The sequence below is a fragment of the Ovis aries genome, chromosome 23 (assembly GCF_016772045.2).
Source record: "Ovis aries strain OAR_USU_Benz2616 breed Rambouillet chromosome 23, ARS-UI_Ramb_v3.0, whole genome shotgun sequence".
In the NCBI taxonomy this organism is placed as follows: domain Eukaryota; kingdom Metazoa; phylum Chordata; class Mammalia; order Artiodactyla; family Bovidae; genus Ovis; species Ovis aries.
The window spans coordinates 14,258,493-14,276,390 of NC_056076.1; the positions used below are offsets into that span (position 1 = coordinate 14,258,493).

At 36.9% G+C, this 17,898-nt stretch overlaps 1 protein-coding gene across 9 annotated transcripts in view; it reads right to left on the bottom strand.

Annotated features, from left to right (window-relative positions):
- Window positions 1–17,898, bottom strand: part of PIK3C3 (phosphatidylinositol 3-kinase catalytic subunit type 3) — a 160,918-nt gene that overhangs the window by 125,657 nt on the left and 17,363 nt on the right. For all 9 annotated transcript variants that reach the window (XR_006057810.1, XR_006057811.2, XR_009598139.1 and 6 more), the window contains exon 4: window positions 9,278–9,407. Coding sequence is in view for 6 of the 9 variants with exons in the window: in XM_004020410.6 (XP_004020459.1) it covers window positions 9,278–9,407 (130 nt within the window). In the remaining 3 variants the exon portion in view is untranslated. The remainder of the gene's footprint in view (window positions 1–9,277; window positions 9,408–17,898) is intronic.

Consider the following 17,898-nt stretch of genomic DNA (forward strand, 5'->3'; position numbering starts at 1 on the left):
AAGGTGATTATTACTGTTTTAGTATTACTTGTAATGTCACTAATAATAATAATAACAGCTTCAACCTGGTAATCTAGTTCTTAAATCTCCAACATTTAGGAGTGTATCTTCAACAAGAAGTGATGATGGTGGCGATAAAGAGGACTTGTCCATATACTTAAAATCTCAGTGAACTCCTCTAAATTCACACCTCAAGACAAGTACCCATTCAATGCAGTTCATTCTATGTAAAATATTTACTTTTAAGGGTAAATATTTCAGCAGGTCAATTAGTACTGTGAAATAATTTAAATAGCCTCAATTTCATTTCATAAAATTTTGTAACCAGAAAATTTCTTCATTACCTTAATCTCAATTGTAAAGGATTATTTTGTGATCATGATAACTAGTCAATGTTTATTCAAAACATACAGTATATTCAAGAAACTAGAGAAATGATGTCAAGAGAGAAAGAGGAAAAGAACTTTAAAGATTTCCTCAAACTGAGAGAAATATCTCACAAACTTTCTAGCTCCTTCAGGGTCCTTCATGATTAAGAAATTAATAATCTCCTGAAGGCTAATTTAATTTGCAACTTGCCTTGAAAAATGGTGTCCTGGGTAACAGGCTCAAGTAATATGGTTACCATAAAGATAATATGGTTACTCACCATTTAAAAATTATTAAATTGGCATTCTAGACCAGTGCTGCTCAACAGAACTTGCTCAATAGAACTTTCAGCAATAATGGAAATATTTCCCTACTTGCACTGTCTACTAGGTAACCACTAGCCATGTGGCTATTGAGCACTTGAAATGTGATTATGGTAACAAAGCAACTGATTTTAAATTTTATTTAATTAAGTTGCCATATGTGAATTGAGGCTATTATGATAGTACAGGTCTACATCATGAGGTTAAAAATAACCCTTTGTATTGATTGGCATGAACCTATGTTCAAAATACTAACTTTTTCTGGATGAACTAAAATAAATGCAGTTTCTGTGATTACAAACCTGAGTCTGGATTCTGGACCCACAATTACCCCTTCAAGGCACTCTAAGGGTCAGCCTGAAATATAACCACATCCTACCACAACTTCTCTGTAGCAGCTCTCATTTATACCCTCTCCCTAAGATTCCCTACCCTATCTGTGTCACACAGACCACAAAGCATTTTTCAAATAGTCCTTACTTTCTTTTGCCTCCTCTTAATCAAATTGACAGAAACTAAAGCACATTCCAAAGGCAACAAGCAGAGCTGCTAAAATGAAGACAGTGGAGATGGACGCTTTTATCTAAAGACACGAACTCAAATATAAATCAAACACTAAAACTTAGTAGTCACATCCAAAACCCCAGGTGGATATGCATCCTAGTCATAAAACTCTTAAAATATGACAAGTTGAAAAATGGAGCTGAAAAATGGAGCTCAAGTAACAGCCACAATTATTCAAAGGTTGGCTCACAGACAACCAAAGTGTAATAACATGCCCAAGAGGTCTGGCCTTTTATTATTTTCACAAATCAATTCTAACAGAAAGTTACTACACATTAATACAAATTAATTGGGGAAATTTAGAGATGGGAAAGAGAAGACAAAAAGGAAGATGAGGGAAAGAGTATATTTCAATACATTCACTTTCTTCCTGTTCCCTACTAAGTCTAAGAAATTCAGTTATAAAAAGTAAGAACTAAACTGAAGACTATTGAGTTCTGTTTCCTTTTCTTACACTCAATTTTTCCTCAAATGAACATTAGGCATGTTCAAAAAATCATGTAAAATCATTAAAGATTGACTCCACTAAAACTATTCCAGGAGGATTTAAACTCTTAAAAAATGTAAAACCTAGAAATCAGGCTTTTAAACTTCAATTATTCAAATTACAGTTATAATTTACTCTCAGATCTATCAATAAGAATTAGAATATTTGGTACCGCTTGATTTTGAGGTTCTTTGCTTAGTAATTATATAACACTGTCTTTTCACAGGCCATTTATAAAAAGTTCATCTTCATTTCCCAGCCCCCTTATTCTATTAACTGGAAGCAGCCAAGACTAAAGCAGTTCTTTAACTGAATAAACTCTCTTAAACTGTAGTTTGAAAACTGTCACTTTGCTATTTATTTTGGCTTACAGGATGCATGGAAACTACACTTTGCTATTATTCAGATTAATACACACCTTTTTACATTTAAGCTGATCGACAGGAATGTTAGTTAGTTAGTTAGTTAGTTAGTTAAGTCACTCAGTCATGTCTGACTCTTTACGACCCCATGGATTGTAGCCGACCAGGCTCCTCCGTCCATGGGATTCTCCAGGCAAGAATACTGGAGTGGGTTGCCGTTTCCTTCTCCAGGGGATCCTCCCGACCCAGGGATCGAACCAGGGTCTCCCGCATTAGAGGCAGACACTTTAACCTTTTAGCCACCAGGGAAGAGCCAATGAGAGGCGGTCCCTTCAACTAACCATCCAAGAGCCCCATAACCTCACCAAGCAATTTACCAGTCCTGTCCCTAATATGCCCACCAGTACTCCAAAAATAGTCAGGTGGCTTTAAAATCCCCCCACCAGCCCTACTGGCAGGACTTTCCCTACTCTAGCACATTGACACACCCCTAACTATCCAGTACTAAGGCAACCTTTGGTGGCCATTGGACTTTAACTGCTCACAAATATTCCTTGAAAACATACATCTAATTATAACAGACTGAATTGTGTGAAGGACATGCGCAGTAGAGCATCCTTTCATAGTACTATAACTTGCAGCTGTTACTCAACAAACTCCCTGGATTATGCAAATGATCCTGCCTTAAAAACTCTTATACCCCAACCCTCCAGGGAAATTTGCCTCCCTTGACAGCCCACCTCTCTCATGAAGTGTTTCTCTGTTCTTTGTGTGCACTCAGTCAGGTCCAACTCTTTGTAATCTGTTCTTTCTTTCCTTATTGTTAATAAATCTTCTTGCAATGGGGTGAGACCTTAAACTCTTTGCATCCCTTCCAAGAACCAAAGCCCACAGGAGGAAGAGTCTACAGATTCCTTCTGCTAACAAAGTCACCTTCTTGACAATTAAAAACAATCAGAGTAAATTCATTGGCTGAAAAATCAAAGTACTATGAAAGAAATCGTTCAGTTCTAACCACTTAAACATCATCTATTAAAATATTCATTTCTTTTCTTAAAATGATAGTGTGAGAAATAGAAGTATCTGTTCCTTTTACATGAAACTGGAAAAATGAGCGCAAACATTCTTTCCCCAGGTTTTAAAAGTATATTGTACCATAGACAGTTTCAAAATATTTTGTAGATGAGAATGACAATCTAACAAGGCAAACTTTTTAATGTGGAACCAGAAAACTGAGAGGAAGAGATAAGGAGAGAGAAAAAGCTACTGTGGTATAATTTGAAGAAAACACAATACCAAAATATATTTAAGTTCAGAGCATACCTAGTATCAAAGTGTATCCTCTTTAATAAGTTTAGAAATTAAGATCACAACAAATATCAAAGTATACTTTTTCTGGTATAACAGAAAGAAATTACTCAGGAAGCCAGTCTGAAAAACTAAAGTCAAGAAACAGGCACTAATCAAACAATAACAAAAACAAAATCTAAGACCATAGCCAGATCATTTGTATTAGGCAGGTCCTAAACGATGCTTTACTCCAGGCATATGTTTTACAGAAAAAAAGGAACGGCATGAACAACAATCCCACAATTGCCAAACGATGACGGCATGTGTTTTCTTCTATTTAGGTGGAGAGAAAAAAATCCCCCATTATTTGCTATGTCAGTGCTTTTAGAATCATAGAATATGAACCACTACAAAGGAGTATAAAATGAAACAGGGCAAAAGCTAACAGGGTTTCGTCAAGAGAACAGACTGGTCATAGCAAACACTATTTCCAACAGCTCAAGAGAAGACTCTACACATGGACATCACCAGATGATCAGTACTGAAATTAGATTCATTGCGCTCTTTGCAGCCAGTAATGGAGAAGCTCAAAACAGTCAATAAAAACAAGACCTAGAGCTGACTGTGACTCAGATCATGAGCTCCTTACTACAAAATTCAGGCTTAAATTGAAGAAAGTAGGGAAAACCATTAGTCAATTCTCGTACAATTGAAATCAAATCCCTTATGATTATATAATGGAAGTGACATACAGATGCAAGGAATTAGATCTTATAAAGTGAAGTAAAACTACAGACGGAGGTTTATAACACTGTACAGGAGGAGGTAACCAAAATCATCCCCAAGAAAGAGAAATGCAAGAAGGTAAAGTGGTTGGGTGAGAAGGCTTTACAAATAGCTGAGGAAAGAAGAGAAGCAAAAGTAAAGGGAGAAAGGGATACATTCAAATGAATGCAGAGTTCCAGAGAATAGCAACGAGAAATAAAAAGGCCTTCTTACATGAACAATGTGAAGAAACAGAAAAACAGTAGAATGGCAAAGACTAGCCACCTCTTCAAGAATATTGGGAGATATCAAGGGAACATTTCATACAAGGATGGGCATGATAAAGGTCAGATACAGTAACGAACTAACAGAAGCAGAAGGGATTAAGAAAAGGTCACAAGAATATACAGAAGAACTATATGGAAAGGGTCTTAATGACCCAGATAACCATGATGGTGTGGTCATTCACCTAGACCCAGACATCCTGGAGTCAAGTAGGCCTCAGAAAGTATTATTACAAACAAAGCTAGTGAAAGTGATGGGTACCTAGCTGAGCTATTTAAAATCCTAAAAGATGCTGCTGTGAAAGTGCTCCATATAATATGTCAGCAAATTTGTCATACAATATGTCATACAAAACTCAGCTGGGGCCACAGGACTGGAAAAGGTCAATTTTCATTCCAATCCCAGAGAAGGGCAATGCCAAAGAATGTTCAAACTACCATACAACTGCACTCATTTCACATGCTAACAAGGTTATGCTCAAAATGCTTCAGGCTTGGCTTCAGCAGTACATGAACCAAGAACTTCCAGATGAACAAGCTGGATTTAGGAAAGGCAGATGATCTAGAGAGCAAAATGTCAACATTTGTTGGATCATGAGAAAGCAAGGGAATTCCAGAAAAACATATATTTCTGCTTCACTGACTACGCTAAAGCCTTTCACTGTGTGGATCACAATGAACTATGGAAAATTCTTAAAGAGATGGGAGTATCAGACCACCTTACCTATTTCCTGAGAAACCTGTATGCGGGTCAAGAAGCAACAGTTAGAACTGGATATGGAACAACAGACTGCTTCAAAGCTGGGAAAGAAGTACAACAAGGCAGTATATTGTCACCTTGCTTACATAACTTATATGCAGAGTACATTATGTGAAATGTGGAGCTGGATGAATCACAAGCTGGAATCAAGAGTGCTGGGAGAAATATCAATAACTTCAGAAATTCAGATGATATCACTAAGGGCAGAAAGGGAAGAGGAACTAAAGAGCCTCTTGATAAGGGTTAAAGAGGAGAATGAAAAACCTGGCTTAAAACTCAACATTCAAAAAACTAGACCATGATTTACAGTTCCATCACTTTATAGCAAATAAAAAATGAAAAAGTGGAAGCAGTGACAGATTTTATTTTCCTGGGCTCCAAAATCACTGCAGACAGAGACTGCAGCATGAAATTAAAAGGAAGAAAACTATGACAAACCTAGATAGTGTATTAAAAAGCAGAGATATCAGTTTGTCAAAGACAAAGCCGCATATAGGCAAAGCAATGTTTTTTCCAGTGTCATGTACAGATGTGAGAGTTGGACCATAAAGAAGGCTGAGCACCAAAGAATTAATGCTTTCAAACTGTGGTGCTGGAGAAGACTACTGAAAGTTCCCTGGACTGCAAAGAGATCATGAAACCTATCATTCTGAAGGAAATTAACCCTAAATATTCTTTGGCAAGACTGATGCTGAAGCTGAAGCTCCAATACTCTGGCCAACTGAGGTGAAGAGTTGACTCACTGGCAAAGACCCTGATGCTGGGAAAGATTAAAGGCAAAAGGAGAAGGGGGCGCGAGAAGGTGAGATGGTTAGATACCATCACCGACTCAATGGACATGAATTTGAGCAAACTTCAAATTGGGAAAGGAGTACATCAAGGCTACATAGTGTTATCCTGCTTATTTAACTTATATGCAAAGTACATCATGGAAAATGCTGGGCTGGATGAAGCACAAGCTGGAATAAAGATTGCTGGGAGAAATATCAATAACCTCAGATATGCAGATAACGCCACCCTTATGGCTGAAAGTGAAGAAGAACTAAAGAGTTTCTTGATGAAAGTCAAAGAGAAGAGTGAAAAAGTTGGCTTAAAACTCAACATTCAGAAAACTAAGATCATGGCATCCAGTCCCATCACTTTATGACAAACAGATGGGGAAATAATGGAAACAGTGAGAGACTTTATTTTCTTGGGCTCCAAAATCACTGCAGATAGTGAATGCAGCCATGAAATTAAAAGACGCTTGCTACTTGGAAGAAAAGTTATGACCAACCTAGACAGCATATTAAACAAAAGAAACATTACTTTGCCAACAAAAGTCCATCTAGTCAAAACTATAGTCTTTCCAGTAGTCATGTATGGATGTGAGTTGGACTATAAAGAAAGCTGAGGGGCAAAGAATTGATACTTTTTAATTCTGGTGCGGGAGAAGACTCTTGAGAGTCCCTTGGACTGCAAGGAGTTCCAACCAGTCCATCCTAAAGGAAATCAGTCCTGAATATTCATTGGAAGGACTGATGCTAAAGCTGAAACTCCAATATTTTGGCCACCTGATGCAAAGAACTGACTCAATGGAAAAGACTCTGATGCTAGGAAAGATTGAAGGCAGGAGGAGAAGGGGATGACAGAGAATGAGATGGTTGGATGGCATCACCAACTCGATGGACATGAGTTTGAGCAAGCTCCAGGAGTTGGTGATGGACAGGGAAGCCTGGCATGCTTTAGTCCATGGGATCGCAAGGAGTTGGACATGACTGAGCAACTGAACTGAACCAGGAGATAGTGGAGAACAGAAGAGCCCGGAATGCTGCTATCTATGTGGTGGCAAAGAGTCAGATACAACTTAGTGACTGAACAACAGCAACACAACAGCAACAACAATACTAATATATATAACAAAAACATAAAGTGGTTGTATGTTCATCTTTGCTGTAGGATGTTTTAAGAGTATATGATCCTACTCTTCTATGAAGCAAAGATGTCAACTATAATACAAGTTCTGACAAAATTTTGAAATTTTACATGTTCTTTTATATTTATTGGTATTTATGATACTTGTTGATATTTATTTGTAAGGTTGGTTACCTTAAATTGACTACTAAAATTTTCATTGCAATTATTAAATCGTGAAAAGCAAAATTTCTACTATAAACATTCAATTAAAGTCATAATTTAAAAAAAATAAATAAAAATTGGGAAAAAATTACAAACATATGAATAGAAGCCTATAATATTTGTTTAATATAAAAGAAACAAAGTGGATGCACTGTGCAACTACATAGCTTTATATTTCTTGGCTCAGCCATTTCTCCTCAAATTCAGAATTTTGTTATTACATGATTCATAATATTCATTTTCATAATGAATGCTGTTCTTAGAGACAACTTAAGGTTTTCCTGTATGTGAGATATAAGCTTACAGCTTATAAATGAGGTGATTCTGATACAATTTCTATTATTCACAGTTTATAAAAGTCAGAGTAACTTCAATAAAATAGCATCACTAAGATAAATTCTTAAAGAGAAAGTATACATATGAAAAGTATAAGAGGTTTCCTGTATTACATGTAAGAATGTCAACAAAATCTCACAATGAGTAGCTGAACTGAAAGCTAAGTTTTATTTATTTAATTATGGAGGGGAATAGTACTTATGGAGGACAATAGCAATTTGGTCAAAATGCTTATTAAGAAGCTCTGATACAATTTTTCCATAAAAGAGACATATAAAAAGATAGAATAAACTTGAAAAAAACTATATTGAAGCACAAAGCTTAGACACTTCAAGTGCTTATTCTTTACAATTAGGGTTTCTTCCACATGTAGGTTGAGGCAACAAGTTGTCAAATGTTTGGCACCAAAACTTTCTCCAGACATTATAGAGTCATCCATGTAAGATCAGAAAGGAAAACTACATGTAAAAATTAAAGTCTCATCTCTTAACTAAAGAATTGTAAAAGGATACTTAAACAGTATTTAACATAGTACTTTTTCTTTTTGCCACAGTCTTTTTTTTCAAGTATAGCTGATTTACAATATTACGTTTAACATGTACAGCAAAGTGATTCAAACAAACGTGTTTGTGTACACTTTTTTCAATTATTGTCCAACACAGGTTATAACAAGATACTGATCACTTTTTCCAATTATTTTCCATTACAGGTTATTACAAGATATTGAATATAATTCCCTGTGCTGTTTGCAGCAATAGAGACACAGATGTAGAGAACGAACGTGCAGACACAGCTGGGGAAAGAGAGTGGGACGAACTGAGAAAGCAGCCCGGACATAACACACCACCATGTGTAAAACAGATGGCTGGTGGGAAGTTACTATGTAACATAGTACTTTTTGAACAGATATTCACAAAATAAGTTAAACTGTTGTGATTTAAAAAAGGAATTTAACTTAGAAATACAAAAGCTAAATGAAAACACTTCACTAACGCAATTCTGAAAGAAAAAGGTAATAATTCAGTTTATAAAAAGAGGAGTATGGTGGAGTGAGAGCAATTTAAACTAGCTAGTATAAGAAATTTTCATTTTCAAACAATATAAGAATCTCCAGCATGTAATAACACATGCATCTTTCAGATTATGTGACCAAAAAAGGGAGGTGATCATCCTGAAAGTATTACCAAAAGCTCTATGTTTTCAAATCCGTTGGAGTTTCAGACACAAAAAGCAATAAATTACATGATTCTCTTTACATGAAATATCCAATTCTGGAAAATCCAGAGATAGAAGTAGATTAGTAGTTGGTAGGAGCTGGAGAGAAGAGGGAACAGGGAATGACTGCTAATGGGTACACAGTTACATTTTTTATAAAAATGGTCTAAAGGTAGACTGGTAATGAATGCACAACTCTGTGAATTCACTAAAAAAAAAAAAAAATCACTGAATAGTACACTTTCCAAGTGTGAACATTTTGGTACATGAATTATATTTCAATAAAACTATTATTAAAAGCTTGAATTTAAATTTAAAAGTAACCTCACAGAATTCATAATATCAATTTATGCAACAGATTATCATTCAAAGCTTTCCACCTGTTCCAGTAATTTATTTTTTACCTTGGCAAGGCGACTCATCTGATCCTCTGAGAGAGTACTGCTTGTTCTGCCAGGAGTTTTGGTGGGTTCTGATCCATCTGCTTCTACGTTAGGCCAGACTTTCAAGTCATGCATCCCTTGGCGAAACATGCTAGGCAAAAAGAATGTTCAGGGCAGAATTAATTTGGTTCATGATGGGAAATTTTAGATTTCTAAATAGAGACAATTCCAGCAAGCCTCCAGTGGAATATAAAGCAATTAACCAAGCAACTGAATCCACGTAGCACTGTTTTTCACATCCTTCTTTTTTCCTGCAAGCAGTTACAGCTATTACAGATATTACAAAGGTAGAGTGCAAAAAGAGAAGCATCAGGAATAGGCTACACGCACTTCATCACTTCAGTGGAGATCTTAGAAACAGAAACCAAATTTTTACCGAGACAGAGAATGTCACATTTACATCGATCAAAACTAAAATTAAAATAATTATATAACTTTCTACTTTAAGTGACAATTCAGCAGAGTATTAATAGACAGTGATGTTGAACAGCTGGGATTTGGATCCCTGCTGTGCCAACTATTACTTACAAGACTTTTGGTAAATTACTTAACATCTCTGTGTTAGCTTCCTCATCTATAAAATGAGACTATAAAGAGTAACTGTGTCTCACAGAGTTAGAAATATTAAATAAACCAGTACAAGGAAAAAGTGCTTAGAATAGTGCCTGTCATATAATAAGAACTCAATATATATAAGCTACTATTTTCCTTTTTGCTGGGTAGAGGCTTATTTTTCTCCTGTCTTCTGTTGCATAAGAGAGATGTCTAAAAGGGAATACAATACTGTATTCAATAAGAAAAAAATGCCCATGTCTACAAATCAGAAATTTAACATATTGTCAGAATTCAGACTGAGCTGGATGATCCTACTTTAAAGTGAAAGAGTGTATCACCTTTGTCAAGCTTTTGCTTCCTTCAAAAACTATCAAAGAGGAGTCAGGATGGCGGAAGAGAAGGATGCAGAATTCATGTCTCCTCACCAGTACATCAAGAATATATCTATAAATGGAACAATTCTCACACAGAGTACCTGCTGAATATTAGAAGAAGACTCTGAACACATAAAAGGACAGGAAAAATCCCCTCACAGTGGGGTAGGGAAAAAGAGAAAAAAAAAAAAGAATCAAAAAAAGGACCTGCAACCCTGAGGGAAAGCTGAAGGTGAGAAGAGGTTCTTGATCAGAAAATCCCCTCATGGTGGGGAAATTTGCGGGGACAGAAAGGGACCTTCAGAGGATCAAAGGAGAATATGGTGGACCATCTGTGAAAGGCATGACAAAGTAAGAACTGTGCACATGGTCTCTACTGCAGCCTTGTCCAGCCCAGCCTGAGTCATGTGTCTTCTGTCGAGAGGAGGGCTGAGTGCTGGAAAGTGGGGTTTGGACATGGACCCAGGAAGGGGACAGCTGGTGGTTGTGAAGAGAGCCTGAATGGACAGGAAGAAGGAGTTCAACAACTGGGAAAGTCTGCAGAAGAAAGCCAGGACACCGTAGAAGCAAGGCACCACGGCTAAGTCGTGAGCAACAGGCGGGGCTGTCATTTTAATCCCCATCCCCATCCACCCACTTCAGCCCATACAAGCACTGGGAGGTGCACTCATCTGAGCAGGCTCACCCTCCACACACACCTCAAGCCAAGGTCTCCTCTGCCAGGATAGGCTCCAGCATCCTGAGCATCGTCCATCCCAAAGCCTCCTTCAAAATCAGCCCTGGGTGCCACTGACCAAGACAGGATTTTGCCAATGGTGATGGGGGCTGAGAGGACTGAGTACAAAAATGTGGGGCTAAGAGCACAAAGATGAAGGAATTCCAGCTGAACTACTTCAAATCCTAAAAGATGATGCTGTTAGAGTGCTGCACTCAATATGCCACCAAATTTGGTAAACTCAGCAGTGGCCACAGGACTGGAAAAGAGCAGTTCTCATTTCAATCCCAAAGAAAGGTGATGTCAAACAATGTTCAACCTACCGGACATTTGCACTCATTTCACATGCTAGCAAAGTAATGCTCAAAATTATAGGCTTCAACAGTACGTGAACAGAGAACTTCCAAATGTTCAAACTAGATTTAGAAAAGGCAGAGGAACCAGAGATGAAATTGCCAACCTCTGTGGAATCATGGCAAAAGCAAGAGAATTCCAGAAAAACATCTACTACTGCTTCATTGACTACTTAAAGCCTTTGACTATGAAAGGACACCCCAAACTCAGCAATATAAACAAGATGAAGAGACAGAGGAATACCCAGCAGGTAAAGGAATAGGATAAATGCCCACCAAACCAAACAAAAGAGGAAGAGATAGGGAATCTACCTGATAAAGAATTCCAAATAATGATACTGAAAATGTTCCAAAATCTTGAAATCAAAATGGAATCACAGATAAACAGCCTGGAGACAAGGATTGAGAAGATGCAAGAAAGGTTTAACAGGACCTAGAAGAAATAAAAAAGAATCAATATATAATGAATAATGCAATAAATGATATCAAAAACACTCTGGAGGGAACCAACAGTAGAATAACGGAGGCAGAAGATAGGATAAGTGAGGTAGAAGATAGAATGGTAGAAATAAATGAAACAGAGAGGAAAAAAGAAAAATGAATTAAAAGAAATGAGGACAATCTCAGAGACCTCTGGGACAATGTTATATGCCCCAACATTCGAATCATAGGAGTCCCAGAAGAAGAAGACAAAAAGAAAGACCATGAGAAAACACTTGAGATAATAGTTGAAAACTTCCCTAAAATGGGGAAGGAAATAATCACCCAAGTCCAAGAAACCCAGAGAGTCCCAAACAGGATAAACCCAAGGCGAAACACCCCAAGACACATATTAATCAAATTAATAAAGATCAAACACAAAGAACAAATATTAAAAGCAGCAAGGGAAAAACAACAAATAACACACAAGGGGATTCCCATAAGGATAACCGCTGATCTTACAACAGAAATTCTTCAGGACAGGAGGGAATGGCAGGACATACTTAAAGTGATGAAAGAAAATAACCTACAGCCCAGATTATTGTACCCAGCAAGGATCTCACTCAAATATGAAGGAGAAAACAAAAGCTTCACAGATAAGCAAAAGCTGAGAGAATTCAAAACCACCAAACCAGCTCTCCAAAAAATGCTAAAGGATCTTCTCTAGACAGAAAACACAAAAAGGGTGTATAAACTGGAAGCCAAAACAATAAAGTAAATGGCAACGGGATCATACTTATCAATAATTACCTTAAATGTAAATGGGTTGAATGCCCCAACCAAAAGACAAAGACTGGCTGAATGGATACAAAAACAAGACCCCTATATATGTTGTCTACAACAGGGGACACATACAGACTGAAAGTGAAGGGCTGGAAAAAGATTTTCCATGCAAGCAGACCAAAAGAAAGCAGGAGTAGCAATACTCATATCAGATAAAATAGACTTTAAAACAAAGGCTGTGAAAAGAGACAAAGAAGGACACTACATAATGATCAAAGGATCAATCCAAGAAGAAGATACAACAATTATAAATATATATGCACCCAATATAGGAGCACCGCAATATGTAAGACAAATGCTAACAAGTATGAAAGGGGAAATCAACAATAACACAATAAAGGTGGGAGATTTTAATACCCCATTCATACCTATGGACAGATCAACTAAACAGAAAATTAACAAGGAAACACAAACTTTAAATGATACAATAGACCAGTTAGACCTAATTGATATCTATAGGACATTTCACCCCAAAACAATGAATTTCATCTTTTTCTCAAGCGCACACGGAACCTTCTCCAGGATAGATCACATCCTGGGCCATAAATCTAGCCTTGGTAAATAAAATATTGAAATCATTCCAAGCATCTTTTCTGACCACAATGCAGTAAGATTAGATCTCAATTACAGGAGAAAAACTATTAAAAATTCCAACATATGGAGGCTGAACAACACGCTACTGAATAACCAACACATCACAGAAGAAATCAAAAAAGAAATCAAAATATCCATAGAAATGAATGAAAATGAAAACAAAACAACCCAAAACCTGTAGGACACTGTAAAAGCACTGCTAAGGGGAAAGTTCATAGCAATACAGGCATACCTCAAGAAACAAGAAAAAAGTCAAATAAATAATCTAACTCTACACCTAAAGCAAAGAAAAAGGGAAGAAATGAAGAACCCCAGGGTTAGTAGAAGGAAAGAAATCTTAAAAATTAGGGCAGAAATAAATGCAAAAGAAACAAAAGAGACCATGGCAAAAATCAACAAACCCAGAAGCTGGTTCTTTGAAAGGATAGAAAAAATTGACAAACCATTAGCCAGACTCATCAAGAAGCAAAGGGAGAAAAATCAAATCAATGAAATTAGAAATGAAAATGGAGAGATCACAACAGACAACACAGAAATACAAAGGATCATAAGAGACTACTATCAGCAATTATACGCCAATAAAATGGACAACATGGAAGAAATGGACAAATTCTTAGAAAAGTACAACTTTTCAAAACTGAACTAGGAAGAAACAGAAAATCTTAACAGACCCATCACAAGCATGGAAATTGAAACAGTAATCAGAAATTTTCCAGCAAACAAAAGCCCAGGTCCAGATGACTTCACAGCTGAATTCTACCAAAAATTCAGAGAAGAGCTAACACCTATCCTCCTCAAACTCTTCCAGAAAATTGCAGAGGAAGGTAAACTTCCAAACTCATTCTATGAGGCCACCATCACCCTAATACCAAAACCTGACAAAGATGCCACAAAAAAAAGAAAACTACAGGCCAATATCACTGATGAACATAGATGCAAAAATCCTTAACAAAATTCTAGCCATCAGAATCCAACAACACATTAAAAAGATCATACACCATGACCAAGCGGGCTTTATCCCAGGGATGCAAGGATTCTTCAATATCCACAAATCAATCAATGTAACACACCACATTTACAAATTGAAAAATAAAAGCCATATGATTATCTCAATAGATGCAGAGAAAGCCTTTGACAAAATTCAACATCCATTTATGATAAAAACTCTTCAGAAAGCAGGAATAGAAGGAACATACCTCAACATAATAAAAGCTATATATGACAAACCCACAGCAAACATTATCCTCCATGGTAAAAAACTGAAAGCATTTCCCCTGAAGTCAGGAACAAGACAAGGGTGCCCACTTTCACCATTACTATTCAACATAGTTTTGGAACTTTGGGCCACAGCAATCAGAGCAGAAAAAGAAATAAAAGGAATCCAAATTGGAAAAGAAGAAGTAAAACTCTCACTGTTTGCAGATGACATGATCCTCTACAGAGAAAACCCTAAAGACTCCACCAGAATATTACTAGAGCTAATCAATGAATATAGTAAAGCTGCAGAATATAAAATCAACACACAGAAATCCCTTGCATTCCTATACACTAATAATGAGAAAAAAGAAAGAGAAATTAAGGAAACAATTCCATTCACCATTGCAACGAAAAGAATAAAATACTTAGGAATATATCTACCTAAAGAAACTAAAGACCTATATATAGAAAACTATAAAACACTGATGAAAGAAATCAAAGAGGACACTACTAGATGGAGAAATATACCATGTTCATGGATCAGAAGAATTAATATAGTGAAAATGAGTATACTACCCAAAGCAATCTATAGATTCAATGCAATCCCTATCAAGCTACCAACAGTATTTTTCACAGAGCTAGAACAAATAGTTTCACAATTTGTATGGAAGTACAAAAAACCTCGAATAGCCAAAGCAATCTTGAGAAAGAAGAATGGAACTGGAGGAAATCAACCTGCCTGACTTCAGGCTCTACTACAAAGCCACAGTCATCAAGAGAGTATGGTACTGGCACAAAGGCAGAAATATAGATCAATGGAACAAAATAGAAAGCCCAGAGATAAATCCACACACCTATGGACACCTTATCTTTGACAAAGGAGGCAAGAATATACAATGGATTAAAGACAATTTCTTTAACAAGTGGTGCTGGGAAAACTGGTCAACCACTTGTAAAAGAATGAAACTAGAACACTTTCTAATACCATACAGAAAAATAAATTCAAAATGGATTAAAGATCTAAATGTAAGGCCAGAAACTATAAAACTTCTAGAGGAGAACATAGGCAAAACACTCTCCAACATACACAACAGGATCCTCTATGACCCACCTTCCAGAATATTGGAAATAAAAGCAAAAATAAACAAATGGGACCTAATTAAAATTAAAAGCTTCTGCACAACAAAGGAAAATATAAGCAAGGTGAAAAGACAGCCTTCAGAATGGGAGAAAATAATAGCAAATGAAGCAACTGACAAACAACTAATCTCAAAAATACACAATCAACTCCTGCAGCTCAATTCCAGAAAAATAAACGACCCAATCAAAAAATGGGCCAAAGAACTAAATAGACATTTCTCCAAAGAAGACATACAGATGGCTAACAAACACATAAAAGGATGCTCAACATCATTCATTATCAGAGAAATGCAAATCAAAACCACAATGAGGTACCATTTCACACCAGTCAGAATGGCTGCAATCCAAAAGTCTACAAGCAATAAATGCTGGAGAGGGTGTGGAGAAGAGGGAACCCTTTTACACTGTTGGTGGGAATGCAAACTAGTACAGCCACTATGGACAACAGTGTGGAGATTCCTTAAAAAACTGGAAATAGAACTGCCTTATGACCCAGCAATCCCACTGCTGGGCATACACATCGAGGGAACCAGAATTGTAAGAGACACGTGTACCCCAATGTTCATCAGAGCACTATTTCTAATAGCCAGGAGATGGAAGCAACCTAGATGTCCATCAGCAGATGGATGGATAAGACAGCTGTAGTACATATACACAATGGAGTATTACTCAGCCATTAAAAAGAATACATTTGAATCAGTTCTAATGAGGTGGAAGAAACTGGAGCTGATTATACAGAGTGAAGTAAGCCAAAAAGAAAACCACCAATATAGTATACTAATGCATATATATGGAATCTAGAAAGATGGTAATGATAACCCTGTATGTGAGACAGCAAAAGATACAGAGATGTATAGAACAGTCTTTTGGTCTGTGGGAGAGAGAGAGGGTGGGATGATTTGGAAGAATGGCATTGAAACATGTATAATATCATATATGAAATGAATCGCCAGTCCAGGTTTGATGCAGATACTGAATGCTTGGGGCTGGTGCACTGAGACGACCCAGAGGGATGGTACCGGGAGGGAGGAGGGAGGCCGGGTTCAGGATGGGGAACACGTGTATACCTGTGGTGGACCCATGCTGACGTATGGCAAAACCAATACAATATTGTAAAGTAATTAACCTCCAATTAAAATAAATAAATTTATATTTAAAAAAAAGAAAGAAAGAAAGCTGAGTGCCGAAGAATTGATGCTTTTGAACTGTTGAGAGTCCCTTGTAGTGCAAGGAGATCCAACCAGTCCATCCTAAAGGAGAACAGTCCTGGGTGTTAATTGGAAGGACTGATGTTGAAGCTGAGACTCCAATCCTTTGGCCACCTGATGGGAAGAAATGACTCATTTGAAAAGACCCTGATCCTGGGAAAGATTGAGGGCAGGAGGAGAAGGGGACAACAGAGGATGAGATGGTTGGATGGCATCACCAACTCAATGGACATGAGTTTGGGTGAACTCCAGGTGTTGGTGATGGACAGGGAGGCCTGGCATGCTGCAGTTCATGGGGTCACAAAGAGTCGGACACGACTGAGCAACTGAACTGAACTGAACTGAACTGATTGCAGGGATGCAAGGATTTTTCAATATATGCAAATTAACCAAAGTGATCCACCTCATTAACAAAGTGAAGAATAAAAACCATGTAATCATTTCAACAGATGCAGAAAAAGCTGTTGACAAAATTCAACCCGTTTATGGTAAAAATTTTCCAGAAAGTGAGCAAAGAAGGAACCTACCTCTAAGAACAAGACAAGGGTGTCTACTCTCACCACTTTTATTCAACACAGATTTGAAGTCCTAGCCACAGTCATCAGAGAAGAATAAGAAATAAAAGAAGTAAAACTGTCACTGTTTGCTACAGACATAATAGTGTACGTAGAAAATCCTAAAGATGCCATCAGAAAATGACTAGAGCTCATCAATTAATTTAGTAAAGTTGTAGAATACAAAATTAATACACAGAAGTCTCTTGCATTCCTGTACATTAACAATGCAAGATTAGAAAGAGAAATTAAGGAAACAATTCCATTTACCACTGCAACAAAAAAAATAAAATACCAAGGAATAAATCTACCTAGGAGGCAAAAGACTGTAAGCAGAAAACTGTTAAGAAACTGATAAAAGAAATCAAAGATGACAGAAACAGATAGAGAGATACTATGTTCCTGGATTACAAGACTCAATATTGTGAAAATGACTATAGTACCCCAAGCAATTTACAGATTCAATGCAACCACTATCAAATTACCAATGACATTTTTCACAGATGAGAACAAAAAATTTTACAGCTTATTTGGAAACACAAAGACCCTGAAAAGCAAAACAATCTTCAGAAAGAAAACTGGAGCTGGAGGATCAGTAAAAATAAATAAATAAATAAAAATAAATAAAT